The 27,669-nt window shown below is 40.3% G+C and overlaps 1 protein-coding gene and 1 long non-coding RNA gene across 2 annotated transcripts in view; one reads left to right on the plus strand and one right to left on the minus strand.

Moving 5' to 3' along the window:
- The window catches only part of LOC136366792 (uncharacterized), a 106,847-nt gene that overhangs the window by 8,954 nt on the left and 70,224 nt on the right, over positions 1-27,669 (minus strand). The window lies entirely within an intron of this gene.
- On the plus strand, positions 11-26,824 carry LOC136366811 (neuronal acetylcholine receptor subunit alpha-7-like). The gene is made up of 6 exons (XM_066328054.1): positions 11-258; positions 1,083-1,260; positions 17,898-17,942; positions 21,707-21,816; positions 26,637-26,716; positions 26,811-26,824. Exons 1-6 carry the CDS (start codon positions 11-13, stop codon positions 26,822-26,824), a joined length of 675 nt encoding a protein of 224 aa, XP_066184151.1.

A 27,669-nucleotide genomic window follows, 5' to 3' on the forward strand; every position in this document is an offset into this window, starting at 1 on the left:
CTCTCCCGGGATGGGCCTCCAGGAGCTGGCGCTGTGGCTGCTGGCGGCGGCGGGGATCGTGCGCGGTGAGTGGGCGCCGGCCCGCGGGCAGCGCCGGGAGCCGCGGCGGGGCGGGCGGGGACGGCGGCCGCGGGTCCTCCCGGCACGGCGCCTCTCCGGCCCCGGCGTCACCCGCTGCCCCTTCCCGGGCCCCGGCCCGGGCCGCGCTGAGGGCCGGCCAGCGCTGGGACCTGCCGGGAAGGGACACGGGAGAAGGACGTGGGGATGCGGGAGCGAACTCTGTCAGTGGTGGTTGTCCCAGGGCAGAGGCTGCGGCTTTTTGTGAGGGGAGTTGAGGAGTAGAAAACTGGGAAGAGGGAAGTCCCTCTGGAGTGGGACAGGGAGGGCTCCCATCCAGAGCACCTGCTCTATCCTGTCGCACGTTCCCCTTCATTTGAAAATTGCCTCTGTCCCTGGTCTGCTCTGCTCCATTCATGTAGACCTACTCCTCTCCAAAGAAAGACGGCAGAATAAGCATCCTCCTTGGATTTGAAGTGTAAAAAGGATAGAAATTCCCTAATATTAGCATTATATTAATGTAGTGCCTATCATCTCTGTCAGGAACGCCGTACCCCACTTCATTTATAACTGCATGAACAGAGAACAAAGCGAAACTCCTGCCCCAAAGAGTTGTCTGTCTGAAGCAGCCCGAGAGCAGTGTTCAGTCTAACCTGTGGCCATTTTTCTTCCATTGTCTTGCTGATGCTCTCTGCCGTCTCTCTGTTCTGCTTTTCTGGTTATAGCTGTGCCAGGACAGGGGGCAAATCACGGGTACTCTATTTCCTCTCCATCACTTCTTGCTGCTGAAGGGTGCATACATTGAGAAAGCATCATTAGCATTTAGAATGTATCACTCCTGGCCAGTCAAGAAATGATCAAAGAGGTAAACCCCTTTACAGGCTGGGGATTAGGATTTTGCTGTAGGAGCTAATGAACTATTTGAAATACAGTGGCATTTTTTTCTGGGAATGCAGTAGGTGTAATAATAGGTACATAATATCTGATAGGAGTGAAAAAGCATGCCTGAGCTTTTTCTGATGTAGAATCCTTATTATTTATCTTTTTGTTCCTGTGCCCAAAGAGTCCCTGCAAGGAGAGTTCCAAAGGAAGCTTTACAAGGAGCTGCTGAAAAATTATAATCCGCTGGAGAGACCAGTTGCAAATGATTCCCAGCCACTCACTGTCTATTTCACTCTCAGCCTCATGCAGATCATGGATGTGGTAAGTCTATAACCCTCTAGGAAACTGTTTCAAAGGGTGGATTTTTCCTTCCTAGAAGGGACATTTGAGGTAGCAAGCAAGATTACAAGAAATTGAAACGGATAACTAATTCAAGACACAATACCAAATTTTGTCTGCATTTTGAAAGAACTAAACTTAGAAGTACAACTTACCTCTTTCTTAGATCTCTTGTCAGAAATTCCCAACATTTTTAGCAGTAGAAAATATTTCAAGGGGAGCTCAAAATGCACACTTTGCCTTTCAAATTCTTATCTGTCCTTAAACCAACAAGCAGTACACTCTGGGAGGGATTTGCAAAACCAAAGTTCTTGATTTCTGGTGGTCACTTAAGAGCTGCCTATTTTGGAAGATGGAGGGGAGAGGAAATCCCAGGAAAATCCAAGTTACGTTATTTCCTTTGCTGTGTAGACAAGATCACTACATTCTAAATGCTTAAATAGCTACTGTGTTTACAACCACACTTGATTGGTGTATCAATAGGTATTCCTGTGCTGTACTTGTACAATGCATTGTAGGATCTTTTGGGGTTCAAATGTGACTAATTTAAGCTTTGCTGTGTCATAGAGGCACAGTGACACAACTCACCATATAAGTGGGTTTACAGTATTTGTTTTTACTGAATTCAACTAGCTATGACAACTAATAAGGAAGTTAAAGTCTTAAAATGTACTTAACCTCAAAATTCCATTATTTTCCCATCAGATGCCTAAAATTCAAGACACAGAGTTAATTTCTTCTGGAGTTGTTAAACTTAATTTAAACCCATACAAAATGAAATGAAAATATCCACAGATCTAGCCAATCTGGGTGTAGTCAATGACTGGCAGTCTTGGCCAATATGATTCAAAAGGTAGCTTTTGGTCCTATGTGCCTTGCAAGAACCACCCTTCACAGTCAGTCAGAAACCTTCATTTTTGTACTGGCTGTTTAGTTACAGCTCATTCTGCTTGCCATAAAACTCACTGCATTTCTTTCTCTGAGATCTGGGATTGACAGCCAAAGAAAGAAACCAACCATGAAGTAAATTAAGCTTCACGCTATAAAACAAATGAGTTTTCTTCATTGTCAACAAGAGGCAAATGCTGGTGGGAATGACAGCTACTTGCAATAACAATTACTGGCTTAACAAGCTAGAAACAAAACGTGTCACCATCATACTTTCCTGTAGTTTATACATTCATTTTAATGGCTTCTCAGCTGATAGCCACTGAGTCTAATTGGGAGTTAGACCTCTCCAGAGCCAATCCATCAAATCCCTGCCAGAACAGATTGAGCCAGGCTGGATCCTGGTTGCTGCTCTTCCTTAGGTGAAGTCTCTTCCATTCCACTCTGACTTTACTGACATGAAAAGGGAGAAGGTATATGAAATATTTTCTAAATACAATGGATGTTTCCTACCTTATATTTCTAGTTTTAACCTGTCCTAGTAAAACTAGAAATTTTCTACCTCGTCATTGTAGATATGTTTTTCTTTTAATGGTATTGCACATTAATATGCATGCAAGTATGAGCAGTGCATAATGACGGATCTGTAAGTGCCAATTGCCCCAGCTTAGTGGAGTTCACTAGAAAATAGAATTAATTAATTGTCTAATGAGAATACAAGCTGGCATAGTAAATTATCCAAAATGTTTCTAAATGGGGAGGAAAAGCAGTGGCAGCATGAGAAAAATGCAGTTTGGGGATGCATGACTGAAGAGGAGAGCTTGGAAACCAAGGGATTGCTTAGAGAGGAAGTGGGAGTACATAGTAGGCTGAGGTATAGCAAAAGAATTTGGAAGAGAGGTGGAATTTAGATGGGAGAGGATGGGATGCAAAATGGAAATAAAGTAAGAGGTTTGAAAGAGTGGACTTCAAAAAGAAAAGTCTTTAGAGATGAAGACTAAGGCACACCTTAGTGGAAGGAGAGGAAGAGGGGCTAATGGATGGTCATAGCTTCAGTACAATGGCAGTAAGAGTAAAGAATAGGATGGAGAGAAGCTACTTATTTTTCTTTACTTCCCACCCCTCAATCTGGCATAAAACTGGTCTTTGGCTTCTGCTTGTCTGGTTTTTCAGTGCTGGCATGGGATCTTAACCTGATTTAGGCTTACGAAAATTTCCAGCATATACATTTTTGAGAAACAGATGGATGAAATACAATGATATGATATGATATAATTTCCACACTGGAAAAAATTACAGCCACCACATTTTTAAACACTGTATGGAGGTAAATACCTTCCAAGAGTGTTGTTTTCTCTTGTAACATCCATCCCAATAATAGTATCAGAGGAGAATATTCAGCCACTGCCTATTGGTTTGGAGGGAGCACTAGGAATAGACTCAAAAGCAGCGCTGTTCTTATTCTGCTACTTCTCATACAGAATACTGAATGGCATAGAAAATCAAATGCAGTGAGCATGGGGGGAGAAGTTTGTGCCTAGCCTGGCATTTTTACAATAGACATATCTGTATCAACTGTAAGCTAATACAATTAAAAGAAACATATCAGAGGGTATTTCATCCCCGAAAGTCAGAAGATGAAACCTTAGAAGTTAAGTGGTCACACATTTATACTGCAAATGACTGCTTTGAGACACAAGTATGAGGAACTGGAATACACTGAGGTACAGAGTGATAGTTCAAACACAATTTTTACTGCTATCTAAATGAGTAGAAAAATCACAGTCTTATTTGAGTTTGGACAGGGTCTCTAGAGGTCATCCTCTACTGCAAAGGTGTTGTAAATGGATCATGTTACTCAGGACTGTGTCCAGTCAACAGCTGAGCACTTTGACAGCAAGTTTCCACAACCTTCCTGGGTAGACAGTGTTCAACTACAATCATGGTAGATTTTTCCTGAGATCTAAGCATAACTTCCTATTTTTCAGCTTGGGAACAGCACTAAAAAACAGTTATAGAAAAATGAGACACTTTTTCTTCTTCAGGAAAATAATAATAATAAAAAAATATACTTTTGGTGAAGTATTCCAGATTTCTTAACCATATTCACAAAGTGTGTATATTTCTGAATAAAATAAGAGAAAGCTAGAGAATGAAATCTTGGTAAACCTACATGGCAGAACTCATTCCTAGAGTAGCTGTCAATGGTTCACTCTCAATATATGTTTTTCAGCTTTCTGACTGGAATCTAGAATTTTTACCAGCTTTCTATGTGGAACTTGGGGCAGCACTTTGGGAGTGTCCTAAGCTGATCTCAGCCTTTGCTCCTGGAAGAAATCTCTGAGTTCTGGGCTCATGCTCCCACAGCTTTGGCTTGCACCGGTGCCTCTCTGAGTGAGAGTTACCTTATCCTATTTTGAGGGGTCAGTTCTCTACATGACCTGTGCTTTGGCTGTAGATCAGCTTAAACTGCTCACAAAACTACTTGTGCTGGTTCTTCACTTAACATGTATTTCAAAAAACACAAGTAAACTCCATCTCTGATTCTAGTTGCAAAACTTGGGATCAATACCATCTTCGCTTGTGACTTCAACAAGACTCATGGTGACAAACATTTTGGTGGGTATGAGTGTGACCATTTTGGTCTACTCTGAGCATAAATAAGTTAATTTTTTAGAATCAACATTTAATAATTTATTTAAGGAAGTTGAATTAAGCTACTTATCTACATGAATATTCAAATTCTTACTTATGTTGCATAACACTATTTAGTCAGGAATCTTTCATGGTTCCTGAAGACACTTGCTGGCTAATTAAATCATTTACTACACAACAGTTTTTGCTTATTTTTCCATTTTCCTTGTTCCCTTTTTTAAAAATTTCTAGTTAGGGGAAAGAAAAGCGCTGAATAGTTGTTTGTATGTAGTGAGCAGCAGCAGAATCTCAAGGGAAATCCTGTTCCTTTAGGCTGTTCAACTCACTTGTGCAGACCAAAGGATAAATGAAAGCATGCAAACTTTTTTACATTTATGTGAACTTAGTCAAGTTTGCTTATCCTACATTGCCCTTGGTTACTTGCATGACTTAGTTTTATATATTCAAGGGCTTTTGTCCTTGTTTCGTTTTACACAGTGAAGTGATCCAGCTGACTACAATGACTTACATACAAGGCTTTGCAAAGCCTCTGCATAAAGATCTGCAGTTCAGTAGTTGCAATCCAATACCCTGGACCCACTGGGCAAGATAGTAATGTTAAATATCTTGAAATTTTGAAAAATAAATTATGCTGTCATTCAAAGAAGCAGAACGGCTTCTCTAAAGAAACAGACTAAAAAACAATCATCTTGCCTGCCAAAAGAGGGGAAAAAAAACCAAAAAGAAATTTAAATCTGGAAAAATGAATAAAGCAACCAAATCAAGAGGCTCATTGAGAAATGGTGCTAATGAAGTTCCTAAGCTGTTTATCAGACCTCAGCAGCCTTTTGCAAACAATGGTTGGGGCAGAAGCTCATCAAATCTGCATTATTCTTTTAATTTTAGCATTCATTTGTGTACATTAGAAAATATCTCTCAAAGCTTTATTTTCTTCTCAGTTTGCTGCTTAAACTTTTTTTCCACCATGCTAAAGGGAGAAACTGTTTGCACTTTTATCTTGCAGCCATTTCTATTCCACCATAATTTATTCCTGAGAGTTTAGAAAAGTGGAAAGGTGCTGGGATATGCCTTCTGATATTTTTAGTTAGTTTAATACCATGAAAGTTACTGGATTATAACAGAAAACAGAGTATTCTATTTTTCCATGAAATCTGAAGAACAGATCAGGCAAGAGTCTAAAATATTCTGATAATTGATCTGCTTTAACAAGCAGACAACACCTCTCCCTACCCTACTGTGGTGAGATATTAATATACTAAAAGAAACCACAACGTTATTTCTGTGATATTTTTCTACCTTTTCCATGCTTCTAAATATCTTCTGTATTTTTTAACTCTTCTGTCAGCATTTCACCTAGTCTCCTCAAACAGTGTTAGATCCGGAAGGATATTTTAAACACAGGAGGATGTGTAGGATGGAATGGGAAGCAATGAATGTACACTAATTAAAGACAGTTTGCAGGAAGGAAAAAAGGACTGACTAAAGGCTATAAAAAACCCTCCTGATAATAGTTCACTTGAGGACATTAGAGGTGCTCTTTGTATGTGAAAATCAGAATTTCTATTCTGCTTTCTGGTTCTACAGGAGAGATGTTTGGAACTTTTTTGTAATATGAATCAGATGGGGTTTTTCTGTTTGTGTGGGTTTTCTTTCTAATACGAGTAAAGTGAAGCAGTTTCTCAGACATTTTTCTTATTATTCATGATACAAATAATCAGTTTGAATCATAAAAACCCAGTACCTCGTATTTAGTTTTCTAACTGCATTGGTATAGACGCCCCATTAACTTCAAGAGTGACTAAACATGTAATTCTATGTGGGTTGTGATGAAAAGGGCTTGTAACCCTCTTGTGAAAAGCATGGCTAAGGTACTAGGAAACAGATTCCTCTGTGAACTGCTGTAGAGCACAGGGACCACCACATACAGCCTTTTACACAGGGCCTCTTACTGGAACAACAGAACCTGCAAAGTCACATCATCCAGTAATTATTAGTAGTCCTTAGTAATCAGTTAATGAAACAAAACTACAGTGCAAGATGGGAGTCAGATCTGGGTAATACTTGGTCTTATACAAAGCTTTTAATTCACAGAAGTTTGGGACTGAAATGAATATACTCCTTGTAATATTCAGAGTTATTTCTCTTTTTAAAAAAAGACTGCCATGTTCAAATACCAGACAGTTAGGATGTCACTATTTGATACACAAGTTCACATTTTATTTTGACCAGTATGGATCATCTTGTTACTGTCTGTAGTAATTTGTACGGGAAGATTGAAAGACCAGTATTTTTCTTCATAAATGTTCTTGTCCTTGGCTAGTGAACACCACTGATGTGCACTGGCCAAGGATCTGGCTCCCTGAAGTACAAGTGCTAGCTGAGCATTTGGAGCCCTGCGTGTCTGGTGATGGTTTCCCTGCTCCTGGGAGAGCTGCAGGCTCACTCCCAGCCCAGGACTGTGTGCACAGTTTGGTCTCTGCTCACACACACCAATTACATGCTCCATAAACTGCTGCTCCTTGGGAAAGCCTCTTCTGCTGGGCACAGGGAGATGGGCCCTGCCTTGGCTCCTCCTGGGTTTGATTTGCAGTGTCAACATGCCCCAGAAGGGAGATCAAATGCGGGTGGCTGCCCCTGCTGAACACATTTCTTTTCTGGGAAGGCTTTTGGAAGTGCTGTGGGAGGATGCTGTGGGCTGGGTGAATTATGTGGGTGAAAGCAGCTCCCAAGTAACCATCACGGCCTCAGCCCCACTGCTGTAGTGTGATCTGTGTGGGTCTGTAAGTTGGCAGGAATGTGCTGCAGCAATTTTGGGGAGGATGGCAGGGGAAGGCAGGAAGTGCTGCTGAAGCAAGGTGGTATTTCTGTTGCTGCTCTCTGGCTCTGCTCAGGGCTGCATTCTCACAGCCCTGCAGATACACTGCCTGCTTTTCTCTCAGCAAAGCACATGTTATCAAAAGTTTCCAGTCATTTACAAATCCAATATTGCTGACAGCAGTTGAAAAAAGTATTGTCAATGGATTGGAAGCAAACAATTCTGTATCGCTGAACAGCATATTAACATAAATACATTCAAATGTTAATTGCTTCAAATGTTAATTACTTCAAATTTAGCTGATACAGATGTGAATTCTTCAGTTTCTCCTGAACTCTCCACCATATTCAGTAGCCTGAATAGACTACTAAACAATCCAACTGTTCTAAATCTAAATATATCTGTGAGTTACAAAAATGAGAAAGAAAGAGAAAGAGAAAAGGAAGGGAGGAAGGAAGGAAGGACTCTCACAACATGTAGGCAGCCAGGAGCCTATTTGTACAAGCACTTATTTGGAAAAAAATCTTTTAAAATTCACTTAGAATTTTAATTACTTAAATAATTTACTTTACCATGTTAACCGATTTATTTTTAATTTATTCAAAATTAAAAGATTTATTTTCCAAGAATTACCAGACGCAGCCTGAAGTAAATGTCTATTCAGCTTTAAGCTTCACTTGTGCTTGCATTTTCATGCCTGTTACTGCAACTAGAATTTTATTTGTATAGAGGAAAGGCTGGTAACCCTGGCTTCAACAACAGCTAACTGTGAAGCACCAAGAGCCTAGAATGAAGCCGTGCTGCTGCTGCTCATTAGCAGCAAGATAAGAATATGATGATCTGGTAGTGAAGCCACATTTACACGGTTTATAATCCTGTCTCCTCATTCGCTGTGTCCTCCTCATAAAAACTCCCCTGAAGGAAGAGGATCAATAACCATGTGCAGACTTGGGGGACCACGCACATGTTTAATTACACAGCACTGCTACTTTGAACTTTTATTGGCTTGTTGTCTGCCTTCAGTCAGAAGTGTTTGCACATTCCTGTGCTTGGCATCCCCTTAATTATTCTCAGTAACTACACAGGTGTGCTGCTTTCAGGGTTTGAGAGGAAGGCAGGCAGGAAGGAAGGAATGAGGTGTCATAGTCACCATCTCCAAAACTACCAAATGCAAGAATGAGGACAGAGAAGGTAATGAGCACTGACAGACCTCAAGAAATACAGATGAGCATTTTTATGTATTTTAGAGTGCTCACTCCATCTCTGTCCCCACAGACAGAAATAATCTTTTCACAGAGGAGAATTTGCTCTTTTGTGCTGTGGAAAAAGCAGCCTGAAGGACCGTGTAGGTGTTCTGACATTTCAGTCATGACGCTTGTTGCATTTGTGAAGAAACAGAGATATGGTTGATTTCCATCAAAGTATTCCTCTCAGCTAAGCTCACAGTTTCTCAGTGCCTTTGTAAGTGATTCTGTATAGGCATATCAGAGAAGTGGGGGCAGTATGGATTTTCATGGAAAGCAGGAAATGAAGACCCTTAAAGAGGACTCTTGAATGTGTCCCTCAGAGGACACAGGGTATGGAATAACTGGAACCTCTGCAACATGATTAATCTCGAGTTATTGGAGTGTCTTAGCAATACTTCTGCTAAGGGAGTTGCCGGGACATTCAGCAGGATAAGCAATGTGTTTTGTACTCTGCCCTTCCCCAGGAAGTTTTTTAACTGCCATGATGATGTCTGTGCTGTCTCCTAGATTGATCAGACAACCCAAGATATCCAAGGTAACGGGTAATGTTACGTATCACAGGAATTTTGGAGCAACTCTCCTTGTTTAATTTTCCTATACTTGGGAAGGTGGAGGTGGGATGTAATATAGTTAGAGACACTGTCTGGGATGAGTAATAGCAGTTTGCTATGTGACCCTCTGAAGCTGGCTTTACCTATGTCCATTTGTAGTGCACATAACTATTCCTTGTGGTTGTGTAAGATGTCTCCGTGGTTCTGGTGCTCCTCAAAGGATTCAGCTGATGCTAAGTCATGGAAAATATGCTCAGGTGTGGAAATTTTTGTTGCTGTTACTCACAAAAATCAGATAGATGAATGGCAGCAGCAGGCTGGTGCTGGAGCTGTGTGCCCTGATCACACACAGGAAGAGACAGCTTTAGGTTCAGCTGCCTGTTCTCCCATAACTTTCTCTTGCCTCCTTGAAGAAATTCCTTCCACTTCAGTCTGCTGGTACATTCAAGTGTAACAACTTGACCTTTCAATTTCAGGTTTTGCAACGAACCTCTAGGAAAGTGAACCAAGTTCAAAGGTTTTGATTCCCTCTGGTTTTAACACCATGTAATGAGTGGGGCTATGGGGGCTCTATTGTTTGTTCTTATCTTGTGGTACTGTTGGTAGTTCCCAGATTCCAGCATGTTCAGAGCTGGGATGCCTATCTGTGTCAGACTGGCAATGGTAATCAGCACCTAGAGCCAGCATTTAACCCTAATTCAGGGTTCAGTCCTCTCAACAGGAGTCTGCTGTGAAATACACTGGAACCAGGAATTATTTGTAAATAAAGCAACGGAAGACAGTTATTACTTTGCACGTTTGCAAGAAATTTAACTGCACTTTAGGCTCTATGCTATATTCAAAAATTGAACGGAGTGAAACCTACAATTAATCAAGACACAGAAATTCATAAGGTAACTTGAAAAATGCAACTTGCTCTTCAAAATATGTTTTTTTATGCAAGATGTGCTGATGTGTGTGATTAGTTATGCTGTACTCTGCTCATTTCATATGCCTTATCCCTGCTTGTCTTTGCAAAGATGAATGTGTTCATATCTAAATACAATCTCTTGTTAACAATGATGTACTGAAAAAAAAAAAAAAGAAGATAGACTGCTGTTACAATTACATCCCCATGGTAACAAAAATGGTACATCATGAGACTCTCACGTATATATTTATAATCTCAGCTTCTTTTTCCTGGAACTCGGTGAAAGCCAATTCTCCAGCCCATTGCCAGGACAAAGCCCTGGTGCAGCCAATGGCAGCACACCTCTCAGACCTAATAGAGCATATCTGGAACACCAAGACCTTCCCACATCCTGAGAAGGCTCCTCACACTCTGCTCAGAGTTAAGGTCACTCTTTTATGCTCTTTCTGCAGCAGCTTTTTGCTGTGATGGATTTGCATCCATCTGGGGAGACCTGTGTATGGTGTGAGTAAACTGCCTTGCTTTTAAAGTAATATAAAGAAATTGTGGAGAAAGCAAATGCTTTTTGCAAAAGCATGTAAGACGAGTTGGTGTGGAGAAAATACTGGCCTTTTTCAGACACAAACAGTGCAAATTAAAAAAAAAAAAAAAAAAAAAAAAAAAAAGGAGGGCAAAACAAACAACCTCCCTCAAATTTTACCTGAATTAGGTGAAATCAGAATCAGACTCTTTAAACTCAACCTTAACCCAGGTAAAATTCAAATTGTATTTTTCTAATTTTTTTTTAAAAAAGGGGAGATATTCAAAAAGCCAAAATTTAATATCTACTCCTATCCCAGCAACACAAAATGCTCTAGTACTATTTTAGCATTTTAACTTTAGAAACCTTTCAACTTTCACAGAACTTTAGCTCTAAGCAGAAGCATACTTGTCTGTTGTATTCAGGTTTACTAAACCAGGACATCCATATATAACAATTAAATATCTCAGCCCCAGAAAGCCATTTATTGCCTTGTTCCTCATTAAATTTACAGTCCAAAGTTATCTTTCCTAAAAAATCAAAACGGATAATGGCAGCAATCTGTGCCCGTCTGTGTTATCCCTATCAACAAAACTCCACTTTTCCCAGTCAGGAGCAATTCTCCTGAGCCATTTTTTATTTCAAAGACCCCCAGAATGCAGATTGCAGGAAGGGCCATTTGTATGCCATCCATTACAAATCTAATAAACCTAAGAGCTCAGTGCAAGAGAAGTTTTCAAACTTTATTTTAATTAACTACTCACATTTTGGTTGGCCTTTATAGTTTAATTCTTTGCTTAAGAAAAGCTAGAAAAAATTAAATCAAAGATCAAGAAGCACACCAAATAATGATGATATTTTCAGGCTGGGTTTTGGAGATTTCACTTTAAAACTCTTCTTAATGCTGCACGAGATATTTAACTAAATCCTGAGCACAGATGCAATTATCCCTAAAGGTCTGAAGGAGCCAGAGTCTGAGTTTGGGTGGCAAGAGTCAGGCAGGTATCCTAGCGGTGCCTCGGGCTAAATTTGCTTTGCAGTGGAATGTGGGAAAGAAAGTGATGTCCTCCACATCTTCAGCCTTCAGTAACATCACTCCTTAGGGGCTGAGTACAAAATAACAAAGACCAGCTTCCAGGGGATTCTTTGCACCAACAGAATCGGGGTAAATTAGCAGCTGATGTAAATGGAGTGGCCCTCGTTTTACATGAACACTCCAAGGCCAGGTCACAGGACTGGCACAGCATCCTGACTGTGCTGTTCAACTCTGGCTGAACAAGAGTTGCTGTAGTTTTGAAGGACCTTTGCTCTCCCAGCAGGAGGCTGTACCACAACAAAATTAAGTCATAAAAGCCAGAGCTCTGCTTTTATACAAAAATGTCACTGGTATGGCAAAAGTCAAAACACCAAATAAAAATGTGTTTAAGTCTGAGGTGTCAAAAATTGTGGTGCAACAGTGAAAATTTTTATTTTTCCCTTCTGACTATTTTATTGATTAGTTTTCTGTCTTTTCCACCTATTTTTAAGAAATCGGAAACATTCTGTCATCTGTTCCTGTTGTTGAATCTCACATGCTGGATCATGGAATATTATTAATATTATTTATGCAGTGGTAATAACTGTTTACACAGCATTTTCTGCATAATTGGAAATATGTGCTGCAAGCTGAGTCAAAACCATTTTACTGTATAAGAAGGTCTATTGCAGTCCACTGGAGAAGTGAAAGCCTGTTCCTTTCACGGTGAAAAGGAAATCAGGCAGGAAAAGAGGCATCAAGAATTCCAATCTTTTATGTCACAAATCATGTACACTGACATTTTCTTCATCTTTATATTGCCTGAACAACCCTCTTCATATTGACAAGTCTTTGTTTGGCTTTTTATTCCTGTACAAACCTCCCCCAAATTCTTAATTCCCTCTACTGCATTCTTCAAGATGGAGACTGGCTGCAGCTCCAGCCCACACCTATGTGTGATTAGGGGTAGTCCTTGGCCAGCAGCTGCACTTTCCATTTCAGTGAAGACTGAAATGCAGAAGCACCAGCATGGCTTTTTTAAGTAACTGGTTTTTAGCCTCACCACTGAGAAAGCAAAATTGAATTTTGCCTGCATGACTAAGAAGCCCTGAGCCACCTTTAGCAGAAAAGTTTAGCTTTACCCTTGGCACAGGGGGAGGATATTTCAGTACCCCCCAGGCTGACTTAGTGTGGCAAGACTGAGAGGCCACTGTGGTGCTGTGAGGGCTGCAGGTGGGTGAAGCTGGAGCAGACACTGCTCTGGTCCCTCCTGCAGGCTGGCCACACAGGGAGCTGCTGTGCACCAGCACCATGGGCAGGGATGGGAAGTGCAGCCCTTTCTCTACTCTTCATGACTTGTGAGGATCTTGGATCCATCCTGCCATTACGGCTGCTTGAAGTATGGACACAGCACCGATCTTCTGTCACCTGGCAAGTTTATGAGTGCTTAACTCACCCTCGAGCCCATCCCCTCAGTACTAATGCTGTAGGAATTCAGGCTTTTTCAGCTGATACAGTTTAGTGAGCTCAGTGCATGACCCTAAAAAAGACAGGAAGAAAACCCCAAGCTGTGTGAAGCAAAAATTAAACATAACAGGATTTTAAATGACAGGGGAAACGTCATTAGGCACAGGTAATTTGACATTGTGGATCAGATGTTGAGAATGTTTAATGAGCAAGTGCTGAGACAATAAGAGCTAATGAACTAACTAACCTGCTGGCCTCAGTAGCATGACATTCAAGCACACAAAAGTGAAAATCAGTAAAGAAAGTGTCTTTCATGTTTCTCACCAGCTGTCAGGGTTGTTAACTTCAGACGACAATTATTAGCTTCAGCTTTGCTAGAGGTTACCAATCAGGAGCACAGTATTATGGTGTAACATAAAATGTTCTTACAAAGTCTTTATTAAGGTTCAAAGTAATTGAAGCCCAGTTCAAAGAGCCATAACTTTTTCTGTCCTTTAGGTGAGATTCAACCACGGAAAAAATAAAGAATCTAAATTTGAAGTGCAGAAATTACAGCTCATAGATTTTGGTCAGGATATCACCTTATGCTAGTTCCTGGGAAATATGTGTTTCTTGCTAGGTGCTGCACATCACTGCATGTCACTCTCTAGACGTGCAGTTTTATTTTAGTTCTTTTCCCCATGGCAGCTGCTGTGTAGCTTTTCTAGTGTGGATGCCACAAGTGCTGAAATCCATTTGAAAGTCTACAGATGTCGTTACAGAGTTCATAATGTCTAGGCTAACACCTTTCACAAAGCATTATCAAGTCTCTGTCTTTTCTTTTATATATTCTGATGAACACAGGGTAAGGGAAGGATAATTGGAGACTCTGGTAACTGTATTTCCAAAGGTGATCATGGATTGTATAAATGGAAAAAACACAAAACCAGGAGTGGGAACTGGAAGAATGGAGAGAATGCAATTTCCTTCAAAGACCTGCAGAAATTATTACCTCTGCTTTCAAAAATGAATGAAGGACATTCAAGTCTCCTGATGTCAGCTACTTTCCCTTCAATAACTGCAGGGCCACAAAATAACATGACAAGCAGTCCAGTAACAATTTGCCATCTGTCCTCTCAGATATTGACTGCAGTCATGGATAGAGATAATCAAAGCAGCCTCCACCCACCCCCACTGTGCCAAGGAAACCTCACTCTCCATCAGCAGGGCTACCTGGCCAGTACAGTCTGAACAGCAAGCTACTTAAAGCAGCTGGTATGGAGGAAAAACCACACCAATCTGAGCAACATGAAACAGTGTCTGGTCTCGTTCTCTGTTGGGAAGGTTCTCCAACATCTCAGATTATACTGTGAAGCTATTTCTCTTTCTTCTTTTATAGCAGAAAAGGTTTGTAATAGGAGCTTCCCTGTAAGTGTTTACAAAATGAAGTGACAAAAGCTGGTGAAGTTTTATGAAGCATTTCAAGACCACCCATCATTTTATGGGGAGGTATTGCACAACTCCATTGAAAAGAGTGTTAATGTAGCTTGCTGTGAAGCATTTAGAACAGTGTCCAAAAAACTCCCCTAAGTAGGGAGAAACCCTGCAGGATGTCTCCTGCCTCACCTTTTACCAGCTTCACTTGGGGCCACAGAGAGTGACAAACCCTCTAAAATCAGAACCTTTCCTCTAGTGATGGATGAGTCAATGCAATAATGACTAAAATGTCGGAAATAGTTTGCTCCAACAAACAGTATTAAAACCTCAAAACACTGCTATAAACCAAGCCTCAGCAGGCAGTAAAGTTTTTATAGCTGAGAAGCAATGGTAGGATTTATGATTCAAACACTGATAGAACCTTAAATATAGTGATCCGAGTGGAAATTACTTAGTTCATGTGTAACCCTCTTTCAGGCTCTAAATGCTTCAGATAACAGAAAGAAACACCATGAACACAGCATGGGCCATCTTCATTTAGGCCTTGTCTTCACAGTACAAGTCACATCTGAGTCAGTGCTCTCAGAATAGGTTCTTTGAGCTAAGTTTGACTGAAAGATCACACTTCAGAATAACTCTTGGCTTTCTAAAAATACGCTTGCCAAGTGTCCTGCGTGCCAACCTGTGATGACTCTGCCATGTGTGTGGCAGTGGCAGGCAGCTGAATCATGTTGCCAGCAGCACAGCTGGTTTAAAAGTCTGTTGTCCCCCTCGGCTCTGCTACTTTGAGTGCTCAGTGGCAGCTCTCTGTCCTGGGTCTGTGATGTGCACTGATAGTAAGTAGAGCCCCTTCCTGCTACTCCTAAAATAGTTCCCATGGCTGTGCTGTGGGCTCAGGCCCTCCCAGCAGATCCCTGTGGCACCTCAGCTCAAGCACCAGCAACACTCCAGCTTCAGTACAATCTCTTTCTGGCTGCTGAAAAGGACTTTTTGAAACATCACTAATTTAAAGCTGGGACCATTCATGTGTAGAAAGAGATCACACTGGGAATAAAATGAGAGTTTAACTCAGAGTTTAACCATGCAGGAATACATGGCATTCAGCTAATCGCCCTGAAACAGGCTGCCTGCAACATAATGGATTCTGAATTGCTCTGCACCTCTGAGTAGCCAGTTCTGCCTGTGCAGAGAAACCACCCAGCTGTGGTGCTCTCAGCTTTGCTCAGCTGCTGAGCCAGGATATTGCATTATGTCCTGACAGGAACTTGTCATGTTTACCTGGGACAGCACACAGAGCTTTGAGAAAATGCTACTGAACTTTGTTCAATAAGTTATCACTGGCAGTATTTCCATCTCATGTCAAATTGCCTATGATGAATAGAAACATGTAGGTTTTACACGCCCTGAACTGGCAACCCTTCTCAATAGACTTTAGTTCATGGTCATATGAATGATCTCTTAAGGATTGTTTCTTCATTCATGAATTAAAGATCCCTTACAAACTACTTTCATAGTGCTCTAACACTATAAGCCAGTTGAGAGAGGTTCCAAATTAATGTTTATGCAGCTAGAGAATCACAGCTACTAGTGCAAACTAATTACTGCTTTGCCTGGCTGACATCCTCAATGCTTTCACCATACAGATTCAATGGACCTTAATAATGGATTTCTGAAACCAAATGGTTAGAGACCTGTTTCTCCAGAACACCATTTAAATGACTTGTTCACTTGAGATAGTTTTGAAAAAGATTAATGGGGGTGATGAAGCAGAAAATAGAGAGAAAAAGTGCTGAATGACTAGCTGTGGTCTGTGATTATTTATATTTTTTATTTTACTTTTTATTTTAAAGCAGAGTAGGAGTGTGCATGAAGATAGACTTTATTTAAAATCTATTTGTGTGTTGTACATTTAGTTGTGATTATACACAGACTAGTAATACTGTCATACATTTACTGATGCTGCTCCTTGAAAGGTTTCTCTTGCTTTAAAAATGCCATTGTCTCTTGCAGGGTATTTGATTTTACATGCTGCTTAACTTCCTACTATTATGCTGATCTAAAATGGTTGCAATTAAAGGTCTCAGGAGTTGTTTTTGGTTAGTAGTTCACAAAACAAGAGCAGAAGAGGAAAAATACTGAACTTTAGTAAAATGTGTTATTAAAAAGGGGTTTTTACTGTATGAAATATGATTAAATATTTTTTGGCCCTCTTTTTTGGCATTTAGGAATGACATTTAAGTTCAAGAGTGACAGATTTAAGTTCAGAGGTCTAGATATATGAGGTCTAGACATATGAACAACTCTGGCAGTCGAGGCTGTACAGGTGACTGAATTTCCTGACACTTTCTTGGACTGTAAATGGAGCTTTGACTGATGTCAGGACAAGAATTGTGTGCTCAGATTGGAAAATGTAGAATACTGACTGCATATGTAGTATATTCCATTAGCTTCACACAACCCAGGTGGATGCTGATATGGTACCTCCACAGAAAAATGTCACCAATATTTTCCTGTGTCTGAGCACTAAAGAATTAAAGCCTACAACTTCAGCGTTAAGATGCCTGCTGTGTCACCTGAACTTACATCAAACAGTCACAGGGGTCCAGGGGAAAGGCCTTCAAAGAGTAATAACACTCTGCCCTGACAACAGTTTCCTGGTAAAGCTGGTGCAACCCTCTTTGGTACAGTTCCACTGCCACGAGTGGTGCTACTTGCCTCGAGAAGCTCCTCAGAATGGCCTCAACACACCTCAGCTGAGCTTAGCCACACTTGGCTCATTATTTATTCTACTGCCTGCCTGTGTCTGGTGGGTAAGGTTAATCAGTGGCAGGGCTGCTCCTAAGAAAGGTGACACAGGCAGCCCCTACTGTAATCTGCCTTGCCTTTGGAGATTCCTTTTTAAAGAAGGAGCCCCAGGAAACAGTTTGACTGACTGGTAATATAAAATTGAAATTAAAAAGTACCTGTGAAAACTTCTGTTCCCATAAGGGAATGCCAATGATTCCCATTGCTTGGAAAGGTACTTTTAGCACAGCTGGCTATTTTATAATAGTGAAATGTATTTAATGGTATAATTTTATCTGTATAGTATTAAGCTGTGGTTTGTTTTCTTCTTCCTCTCCTCCTTCCCTCCAGGATGAAAAGAATCAAGTATTAACAACAAATATTTGGCTACAAATGGTAAGTTTTGAAACAAAGTATGTTTGTTTTTCCCCTTCAGTCTTAGAGTTTATTCTGGTGAGGGGTTTGAATTTTAGAAAACTTTCAGGTCCATAAGAAAATATGAGTTGACTCCTAATTCTATGTCAGTTTTTTGCTACCACTAGAGAATACAGAAGAGAATTTTGTCCTCTTTAATCATGGCCAGCATTGCTGGGCAAGAGTCAATTTTTATTCACTTTTTAATAAAAGGAACAGATAATAGACAATTCACGAGCTTTGTGAGAGTATTTTGAAATTGTTTTCTCTGAAAGGTTACCTTATGACTCAGAATTAACAATGTGTTTCTTGGCATGCTGACTCCTGTGAAGTCCTAATGCATCCACAAAGATTTGCATTGTAAGTTTGTCTTAAGTTTTGCAGAGACAGGGTGGTGTGGAGTTTTCTCCATTTATGGCGGCATGGATGAGAATTTGCCTTTAGTTGAATTCCCATCAGTATGACAGAAACTGAACTGTTTGAGTTAATCTATTAGTCCAAACAACCACACGGCTTTTGCAGAAACTTTGCACCTTTCAGTTTCTTTTACCAGCTCATTCCGTTTAAAGGCATTAGGTTTTCTTTTATTGTAACATTTTAGATAGAGCACCTCACTTGCACTGGGGTAGGCCTTGGGAAACAAATGAAAGACTATTCTGATGACCTGTAAGGATAGCATGGCTATTCCATATATTCACAAAGAAAATCTGACAGGGAAGAAACACTCAATTCATGCTTTTTTACAGGCCTGTTGTACAGCAAGATTAAAACTGTCAAATATAATATGTTTTTGGCTTTTAGCTACAAAGATCATAGTTGCTGTGATTTTTTACCAGTAAAAGAGAACAATTCATACTCAAGAGGCTGTAATTTATTTTCCTTCTCTTTTATCTCACAGCATCCTTATCCTTTTTGAGTTTGTGGTTTTTTCCCCCCTTAGGAAATTTTTGGTTATGTTATACATTCTGTATTTCTTTTGATTTATTCACCTTAGCACATACTGGATATGAAGCACATTAAGACTGCAATGAACAGATCACTTGTTACTACAAAAAAATGTAGCCACTCCTCATGGCTTGTGCACACAAATAAAAGTGTTTGCATATTAACTGTTAATGGTGTTCTAGGCAGATTCAAAGCATGCTTACCACAAACATGTCATTTTATTATTCTAAATCATCTGAAATCAGTTTTTCCCTGAAATCCCTCTCCACTGCATTCCTTGATATATATGTGTGTATAATCAGCAATGTATCTTAAATATATTTTATGTAATTATCCCCAAAATACTTAAATACAAAAAATAACTTAAGAGAAAGGGGAATATAAATCTAGTATTTATACATGCAGACCATTTCATTGGACCACTATCACCATGGCAATACTGTTCAGCATCAAAAATCTAAAACTTGATCTAAGTTATAGCAGAAGCCTTGCTTAATCACACAGATTGGTACTAACCAAAGCACCCCAAGATCTTTGCTATTTTAATCCAAACTAAAAGTGATGCCTTAAGATGGTTCAGCTCTTTTAATAGCAGCTCTAAAGTTAAAGCAAAATGAGGGAGGTGATGCCCTGCTGGATGGGTGAGCACTTTGCAGACAGGGCTAAGGGAGCAACCGTAAAATCTGTTTAACGTTATCTCTAACACAGGCTTGAATATTAAGTTTTCTGTTGCCCTTGGAGTGTCTTTACGTCACTCAGCATCACCCTGCGCTGCAGTGTAGTGGCCATGGTAACTCCTAACGTAAGCTGGGTGAGGAAATGATTGGATCTGTTGATATCCAGGGTTCATTCAGCTGGCAGGGAACACAGCCTGCCAGTCCTGGCCCTGCCACCACGACTGCGAGTGACCTGCCCTGGCAGCTCCTGAGAACGAGTCACCCACCGCCACGAGGGCCACGGCTTCCAGTGCCTTAAACCCACACAGCTTATTTGCTGGCCTTTGGGAAAAACAGATGTGTCCTGGCATCTCAGGACTTCTACATCACACAAAGATGGAGTGGTAAAAAAATCACAGTAATGTTTGTCAACCAGGAAGTTCATGTAAAACAGTTTACTGGGAAAATGCCTGTAAAACTTCTGGAAAAATGAGAAGCAGTTGATCAGCTTACAGAAGCTGTGAGCAACATGTATCTTAACTAGAGAACTGTGAAAACAAAAACTATGAACAGAGCCAAACAATTGATGATTTCCATAAAAAAACTATTATTTGTAAAGCTAGAGGAAAAAACAGTGCACGACTCAGATCTTTTGTCTGGTTTTGCTACAAACTCACTGTAAAAATGAATGAGATAAACACCAAAGCACAGGCCAAGAGTAAGTATAGCAAACACTCCATGAAAGCTGCATGATGAATGTTATTAGTTGTGTTGAATGCATCAAAACAGTAATTTATGCTGTTGTAAAGGTACAAGAATGTATTTGAATACCTGCAGTGTGAGGCTAACTGGGGACTTGGTGTATCAACCCAAAACTTGCCTGTGACAGTAATACAAGGAATTAGATAGACCAGTTTGATGTGAATACCCCATGAGAAGGGCCAATAACATTTACCTCCACAATACCCACTGGTAATTTTCCTGACCTTCATGTCTATCAAACATCTTGACAAGGATCACTACACTGAAGGGGTGAGTGTTGCACATTTATTCACCCATTTAAAAGTTTGCATTTAAGAAATTAACATTTAGCATTGCAACAGCTAGGGAAATCTGGACAAGTCCTCGCTGTAAGTTACATGATGCCTACAGCCAAGTGAAATTAATGTAAACAACATAATGATAGAGACACAGAGAAGCACATTATAATGAACCATAGACATAAGAGAAAATTTTGTATATTTTTTAAAATGAATTGAATTTATATATCCTTGGTGAACAACAGAAACCCCCCAGTATCATGACAAGTCATTTGCATAGTAAGGAGTGATGTACAGCCTCAATTTCAGGAAAATGCAGCAGCTCATGCTACTGTGTCCCTGGAGTGCAGGAGGTGAGCAGCTTGCTGGGGCTGCCACAGTGCTCAGCTGGCTCAGTCTGGGGCTCTGCTCTTGTTTATGGCTGTGCACCACCATATGTTTCAATGGCACAGTGTGGGATTTAGCAGTGCAGAGCTCAGATCAAAGCCCTGCTGGTGTGACTGTGCCAGCCTGCCTGTGCCAGCAGCCAGGCCTGGGCTGAAAGCAGCACAGGCAGCCCCAGGGCAGGCAGTGCCAGCCAGGGAGGAAACGTGTGGCACCCAGCAGTGCTGTGGAGCACCTGCCTCAGAGTTTGCCCAAGGCCAGGCCCCAGGAGTTGCCAAAACCTTCTGCTGGCATTAACCTTGTGCCATTGGCGTCATCTGTCAGCAGTGAATGCTGGCTGCTCTACCCATGGCTATTAGCAAGGTACTACAACACGAGAATTTCCAGCCACAGAAAACAAAGTTGTCTATGAAGATAAAGAAAATGGAAGTTACTGTATGAATTATAAAAGCAGTTCAGTCCCAAACTGACACCTGAGACAGTGTGAACAATAAGATTCAAACACCTCAAATCTCTTCTAGGCTGTTATATGCACTGCAGTGGGAATTGAAAAGGAGGGGTTTATGAGTTCCACTGTGCTCTAGGTGGCCTCTTTTCCAACATTTCACTTTCCAAAGCTAAACAAGAGAACACCTCTTGTTTCAGCCCATCTAGTCTGTAGAGAACTACAGTGAACCAGTGGATGAGATGACCTAACCTGCTTTTTGTGTGTATGGCTTAGTACTGGACAGATCATTATCTACAGTGGAATGTGTCTGAATACCCGGGAGTGAAGAATGTCCGTTTTCCTGATGGACTGATTTGGAAGCCCGATATTCTTCTCTATAACAGGTAGATACACTTTTCTTTGTGTATGTGAGGATGGATGGAAAATCACAGAATTATAGACTTGCAAAATATCCCTTGAAAGCTCAACTGCTCCATCCTTTCCTGGGAAAGGGAGTCTACATGAAGTTTTCTAGCACCCTGTCCAAACACAAAGATAAGGCAACATAAATGACACATTCATCTCATTGAAATGGCTAGATTTTTAAATAACTTTCCAAAACTTGCTAGGTGTTTGGAATACTGGAAAATTACCAGTCTTCTGTCCGTAGAACAGAAGGACATATTTGCAAATACTTTGTGAATAACAAAACTGCTACCCTCCTAAATGAGTAGCTTTTATGAGATGGTGTTTAACGCTACAGATAGTAATAATTTTCTGTGATTTTTTTTTTGTCTAAATGGTTACTGGTGAATTCAAATTTGATGTTTACCTGCTTGTTAGGGTGTAGTTTGGGTTTCACTACAGACAGGAGAAGTAATTGCCAGGAAGGATCTTTGCATTTTTCCATGTCCAGTTCTGGTGTTAGTCTTTCCTCCTGCTACAAAAATAGCTGGGATATTTGCTGCTCTCCTTGTCAAACTGTTCTGAGTTGGGCCTATTTCAGGGACAGACAGATTGCCATCAATCCACTGCAGAACCTTTGGCTGACATTGAGAGATTCTTTGGCTGTACTGTTACATGGTAATTCCCATTGTGGAATTTATTTAGTTCAGAATATAAAACACTGAGAGCTGCCTGTTCTATAGCAAGTTGCCTTTTGCTGCAGTTGTTGTGAGCTTGTGTGCTGTTGCCCAGGTATTGGAAAGAACTTACATCTGCTCTGTACATGGAGCACTGGCCCTTCTGTGGTAGCCAGGGTACATTGTTTTGCTGCCTGTGCAGATGACATGAACCTTTTGTCTTCCTGATGGTGTTCTTTCCTTTGTTTCTCTGCCACGTGTCTCATAAGAACACACCCTGCTCTGCTTATCAACCTGATCCCCCTGCCCACTTCAGGAGCCGCTTTTTGCTGCACCAAGACCTAGAGAATAGCTGTGCCCAATGTCAGCTGCAGTTTGCTCCTGTTTGCTCTTTGGTGAGCACCTTTATGTCAGTGCTGCCCTCACAGGTGCCCTTGCACTGAAATGGTGGGGTAATAATAATGGGATAACTGCCCCAGTGGCAGCATTTCCCAGGCACTGGGGTCCTTCTCTAGGGCCTGCACTGGGGCAGTGCTTGGCCCAAGGGCACAGCCAACACCGAGTGATCTGGGGGGAGCTCCAGTGCACTTCACCACACCCAGGGGAACTGCCTGGGCAAGGTTACTACTCACTTCTGGTTTAAGCATGGCAAGTTGTCCACAAAACAGCCTAAAAAACTCCTTCAAACCCTCTGTACACAAAATGGAGCAGCCTCATACCTGAGACAGGTATTTTTCGAAACATTAATCTTAATATAGTTTTCAATGCAAATTTGTTTTCTTGAGCAGTTATCCCTAGCTACCTTGATTCCAAAAATCAGTGTTCTTGGGAGAATCTGACAAATGACACCTTCATTTCCATTGTCCTGACGAATGACACACTGCATATACTATAAAATCAGTACCCTACAACAGCAATTTAGCGATTTAAAAAAAATGAGTTATGATAATATTCTTCCTCATATATATCACATACCTGAGAGAGACTTACAATGTGCCTGATGATTTAGGCTTCAGTATTTAAGTATATCCAAAATGAAAGAGTAATATTTCAGAATTAGTGATATTAATATATGCATGCTAACTGTAGCTGAAGTGGTTTATACAATGAGAAGGGTCACAAAAACCTGGAAAACTGAAACCACCATTTTTCTGTTAATGCAGGTTTTTAAATCTTCGGATTGTTAACTATGACTCAGTCATGAAATAATTATTCTACAGTTTCTCTGTTACAAACACATATTTAATCCAAAAATCTTATGCAGTGTTTAGTCAGAGAGCAAAGCTATTTAAAATAAATTCTTATTCCTGTATGAAATTACACTGGGAATATTATGATGCTCACTTCTAGTGACATGCCATTTTGAGATAGATGCTTTCAATTTCTATGCTTCACTAGGGACATGCATCTGCAGTTATAGAGAAATTAATGAACTATAAATTCACTTTCCATTTTAATGAATGCATGTTTCACTATGTTTGAGTTCTTACACATCTTGCTGCAGCCTAGTACAGAGAAATTGTGGCAGCTGTATTAAATTTTACATCCGGTCTATTGTGGGGAGAGCAGGGCCAGTTCATCTGTAGTTTTTCTGAGGAAAGAAAATCTTTCCACTTTTAACTACACTCATTAAAAGTGCTCATTTCTGGTGGAATTATTTTCCAAGTGGCCACATAGTGTTCAGTACTTCACGGAATAACAAAAATTCTAGGAAGCACATCTCATTTTAACAGTTTCATTTTTCCAGTTTTATAAACATGAGGTTAGGTCCCAGTGGGATTCTATCTGCTAGGTACATTCTATCTGAAGCTGTGTCATCTCAACGTCCTGTAATCAATATCTGCTTTCAAGTGGTATTCCTGAAGAGGAAATGTAGCAGAAATGGTTTTCTATCATTACATTACATTTCAACCCAGTCCCTTCAAGCTACTGAGTGCATTCCCAATAGAAGCAGTGCATTTCAAAAAATGATCAGAAGCACAGCACAGAAAAACACACACTCCTTTTTCAGAAAAAAAATTTCATACTTGAATCTGACTACCACTGGATAGTCTTTTAAGAATGTGCCTATGAAAAGCAAAGTCATGTGACAATGAAATCAAGGTTCCTTGATCATTTGTGTTCTTGTGAAAATTCTATTTTTTGCCAATTACCAGAAACAGCAGCAAGGTCTTAGAATCAGCTCCCTGGTGTTTAACTGCCCTCCACTCCAGAGGAAGAGAACAGAACCTAGCCCAGGAGTCATTAATTTCCACTTAACAAGTGATTTTTGCGGCATGGATAAATTTACATCCTAAATTTGACTACTTATTTGAATTCCATCATCTAACCCTTATTAATTTCAAGTCCAAGCAATTATTTGTCTAATACAGAATCTTGTGGGAGGACTTTAGGCCTGGTTTCCTAAGGAAATGAGACCCGTGTACACTTGTGTGAATGTGTGTGTGATCTTGCTGCCCCTCTCCCCAGTATCCTCTACCAAATCTGTCAGTGCAATCAGTAGAGATTTTTGCAGCACCAGTTTCTTACAAATATCACAAAAAAGGCAGCCAAGATGTGGAGGGAGAAGAATTAGAACTCCAGCTGGAAGAGGAGCTGCAACACAAACCAGGAGGATGCAGCCATGAGTGTGCAGCTGAAGGAGTGGCTTACACTGTTCAGTGGCCTTAGAAAGGAGCTGCCTTTTCCCCTCAGTGTGCCAGGATCAGGCATCATACATGCACAACACTGAGACTTCTCTGCTGCTCTTCAAAGTTCCAATTAAATACTTGCAATATTTTCAATACTTGTCAGACTTCCGCTCGCCACAGGAAAAAGTTCAACTCCATATGGGCAAGTAGTTATTTGGATTTAGCTTTTTCTTGTCTGCAAATTTCACAAGCCAACCCAGATAGTTTTTAAAATTAAAGTTCTTCAAATACATAAGGAGAAAATAAAATGCAAATTAAAAAATGCAAATTAAAATTGTCTAAGTTAACAATTAGTTGCTTTATTTTAGCTTCTGAGACACAAAATTTTCATCAGAATAGATCAAATATTAAATTCTTCTATTAAAAGAAAGAATATTTCAATAAGGGTTTTCCTGCTAAGAAACACCTTTTAATATAGTTGATTTTCTGCTAGAGCTATGAATATTTCATTTTATGACCATCTCAGATTTTTACTCTGTTTTTCTGATGATGTCTTAAAAAGCGATTAGAAAATTACGAGATACTAAATCACTAATGGGCAAAGAGACATTAGAGACTTGTGGTGTTCCAGTCAATGTGGAGATGCACAGGTTTTCAAAGTCCAGCTTGCTGCAAGCATCTGCACCCTGAGGCTTCTGTCACTCCTCTGCCCTTCCCACTACAGCTGCCTCTGCATTTTCCTCGTGTGCCAACCCACCCCACAAGGTGACAGGTTGGAGACTACAACAGTACAAATACAGTAGCCTGTGTCTCATTGTGTTTCCCATAGAGAAGTCCTTAAAATGTTAATGCCTGGTAAATTCCTGGGCCATAGTGCCAGACAGAACTGAGATATTCCTTGGCAATAGATGCCAATTCATAATTTGGAGCACTCTCCAAATGACAAGATTCTTTTTCTAGAGCTTGGAAGGCCAGCACACCAGGGCAGCGCTGGCCACACCACTACACTGACACCTCGAATGGAGCTGCTTTTTTTTCTTGTCTGAAGGCAGTTTGTGGGTTCTGAGGTAGTTAATGAAGGCTGGAGCTGCGTTAAAGGGTCTCATGTATGACACGTAGTAATAATGTTCACCCATGCCAAGAGGTAGGAAGACACAGACACTGGAGTATCCATCTCCTCAGTATTCATGAGCTGCTGTTCGTGTAGACAGCTGGAGAACAGATTTCCCTGTACACTTGCTTGAGAAGTTTTTAAAAAGTGCTTACTTTCCAAAAGGAAATCAATAGAGCTAAGGCACTATAATGAATCTAGTGGGCATGTGAGATGGCTGACCTTCACTTACAGTCTTTAATCAGGAGCAAACCCAGTATTATCAGGCCAGTTACTCTGAGGCAACAGAAAACTGATGGCAGGAAAAAGCACAGTCCTTTTATGAGAACAGATTTGTCTCAGACATTCTTCAGCCAGTCAAAGAGCAAATAACTCATTTTGGTTTTTTTCCCCTGTTCTAGTGCTGATGAAAGATTTGATGCTACTTTTCACACTAATGTTCTAGTCAATTCTTCAGGACACTGCCAATACCTGCCACCAGGTAGGCTGTTTGCATGTCATAAATTTTGATAGATTACTTGTATATGCTGTGGTTTCACATTTGCCATAAATTCTCTTACATTTTATTTGTTTAGCTAGCATCATCTGATAGGTGTAAGCCTAGATTGTATTATGGTTATATGGTTAACATCTTTGCATGAAAATCATCATACAAGACACGTTTTATTACAATTATGGAAATTCTTCTGTCATAATGCACAATTTCAGAAGTTTGGAAGTCCTTATTATAAAACGATGTTGTTTACTAAAGTCATGGTAATGCCTCAATAAATTTTTATTTCATTATTTTAGTGTTTCTTTTATTAATATGTTAACTCTACAGTAGGATGCTTAGTAACATCTTGCATGCAGTTCTATTTGAAATGATTCAATGAACGCTTCATCAAAACAAATTTTGGTCTGGATGTATAGCAGTGGAGCACTGTTTCTCTTCCCCAACTCAATTAGCATGATCGTTAGAAGTAACTCTTCCTAGCATCTGAAAACCCTAGCAGTACAGCCAGTGCTTTCCAGACAAATTAGGTTTTCTGCCTAAGATGTCCAGAGGGTTTCAGGGATTTGCTTCTTGATTTAAGATGCTCTCTTAAGATGTTCCATTTGGAGGGGGATTTTCAATTCAGTTCTGAAAGCTGCTTAAGGACAGGGTCTCATTCAACAAGTAAAAAAGAAGCTAGCTTTCCTGAGTAAATCAAGATCATACATATCTAATAAAACAGCAAATAAATATTTCAGGATTTCTTCTGTTTCAGGATTTGTTACTTTATTCAGGAAAAGAAATAGAAAGATTGCATATTCTGCTTCATTTCTTCCTGAAATACTGAAATCTAGAAATCTGAGTTCTCTAAATATTCTTCCACTACGTGCCAAAATGGAAGAGTATCTTTAAAAATAGTTAATAACATTAATACATTAATGGTACAGTTCTTTCCCTTC

Source organism: Sylvia atricapilla, chromosome 13 (assembly GCF_009819655.1).
Source record: "Sylvia atricapilla isolate bSylAtr1 chromosome 13, bSylAtr1.pri, whole genome shotgun sequence".
Classification (NCBI taxonomy): domain Eukaryota; kingdom Metazoa; phylum Chordata; class Aves; order Passeriformes; family Sylviidae; genus Sylvia; species Sylvia atricapilla.

Coding starts and splice junctions, on each gene's coding strand:
- LOC136366811 (XM_066328054.1), top strand. CDS start 11: ATGGGCCTCCAGGAGCTGGCGCTGTGGCTGCTGGCGGCGGCGGGGATC. Junction 1,261..17,897: donor TCATGCAGATCATGGATGTG/GTAAGTCTATAA, acceptor CCTTCCCTCCAG/GATGAAAAGAATCAAGTATT. Junction 17,943..21,706: donor CAAATATTTGGCTACAAATG/GTAAGTTTTGAA, acceptor TGTATGGCTTAG/TACTGGACAGATCATTATCT.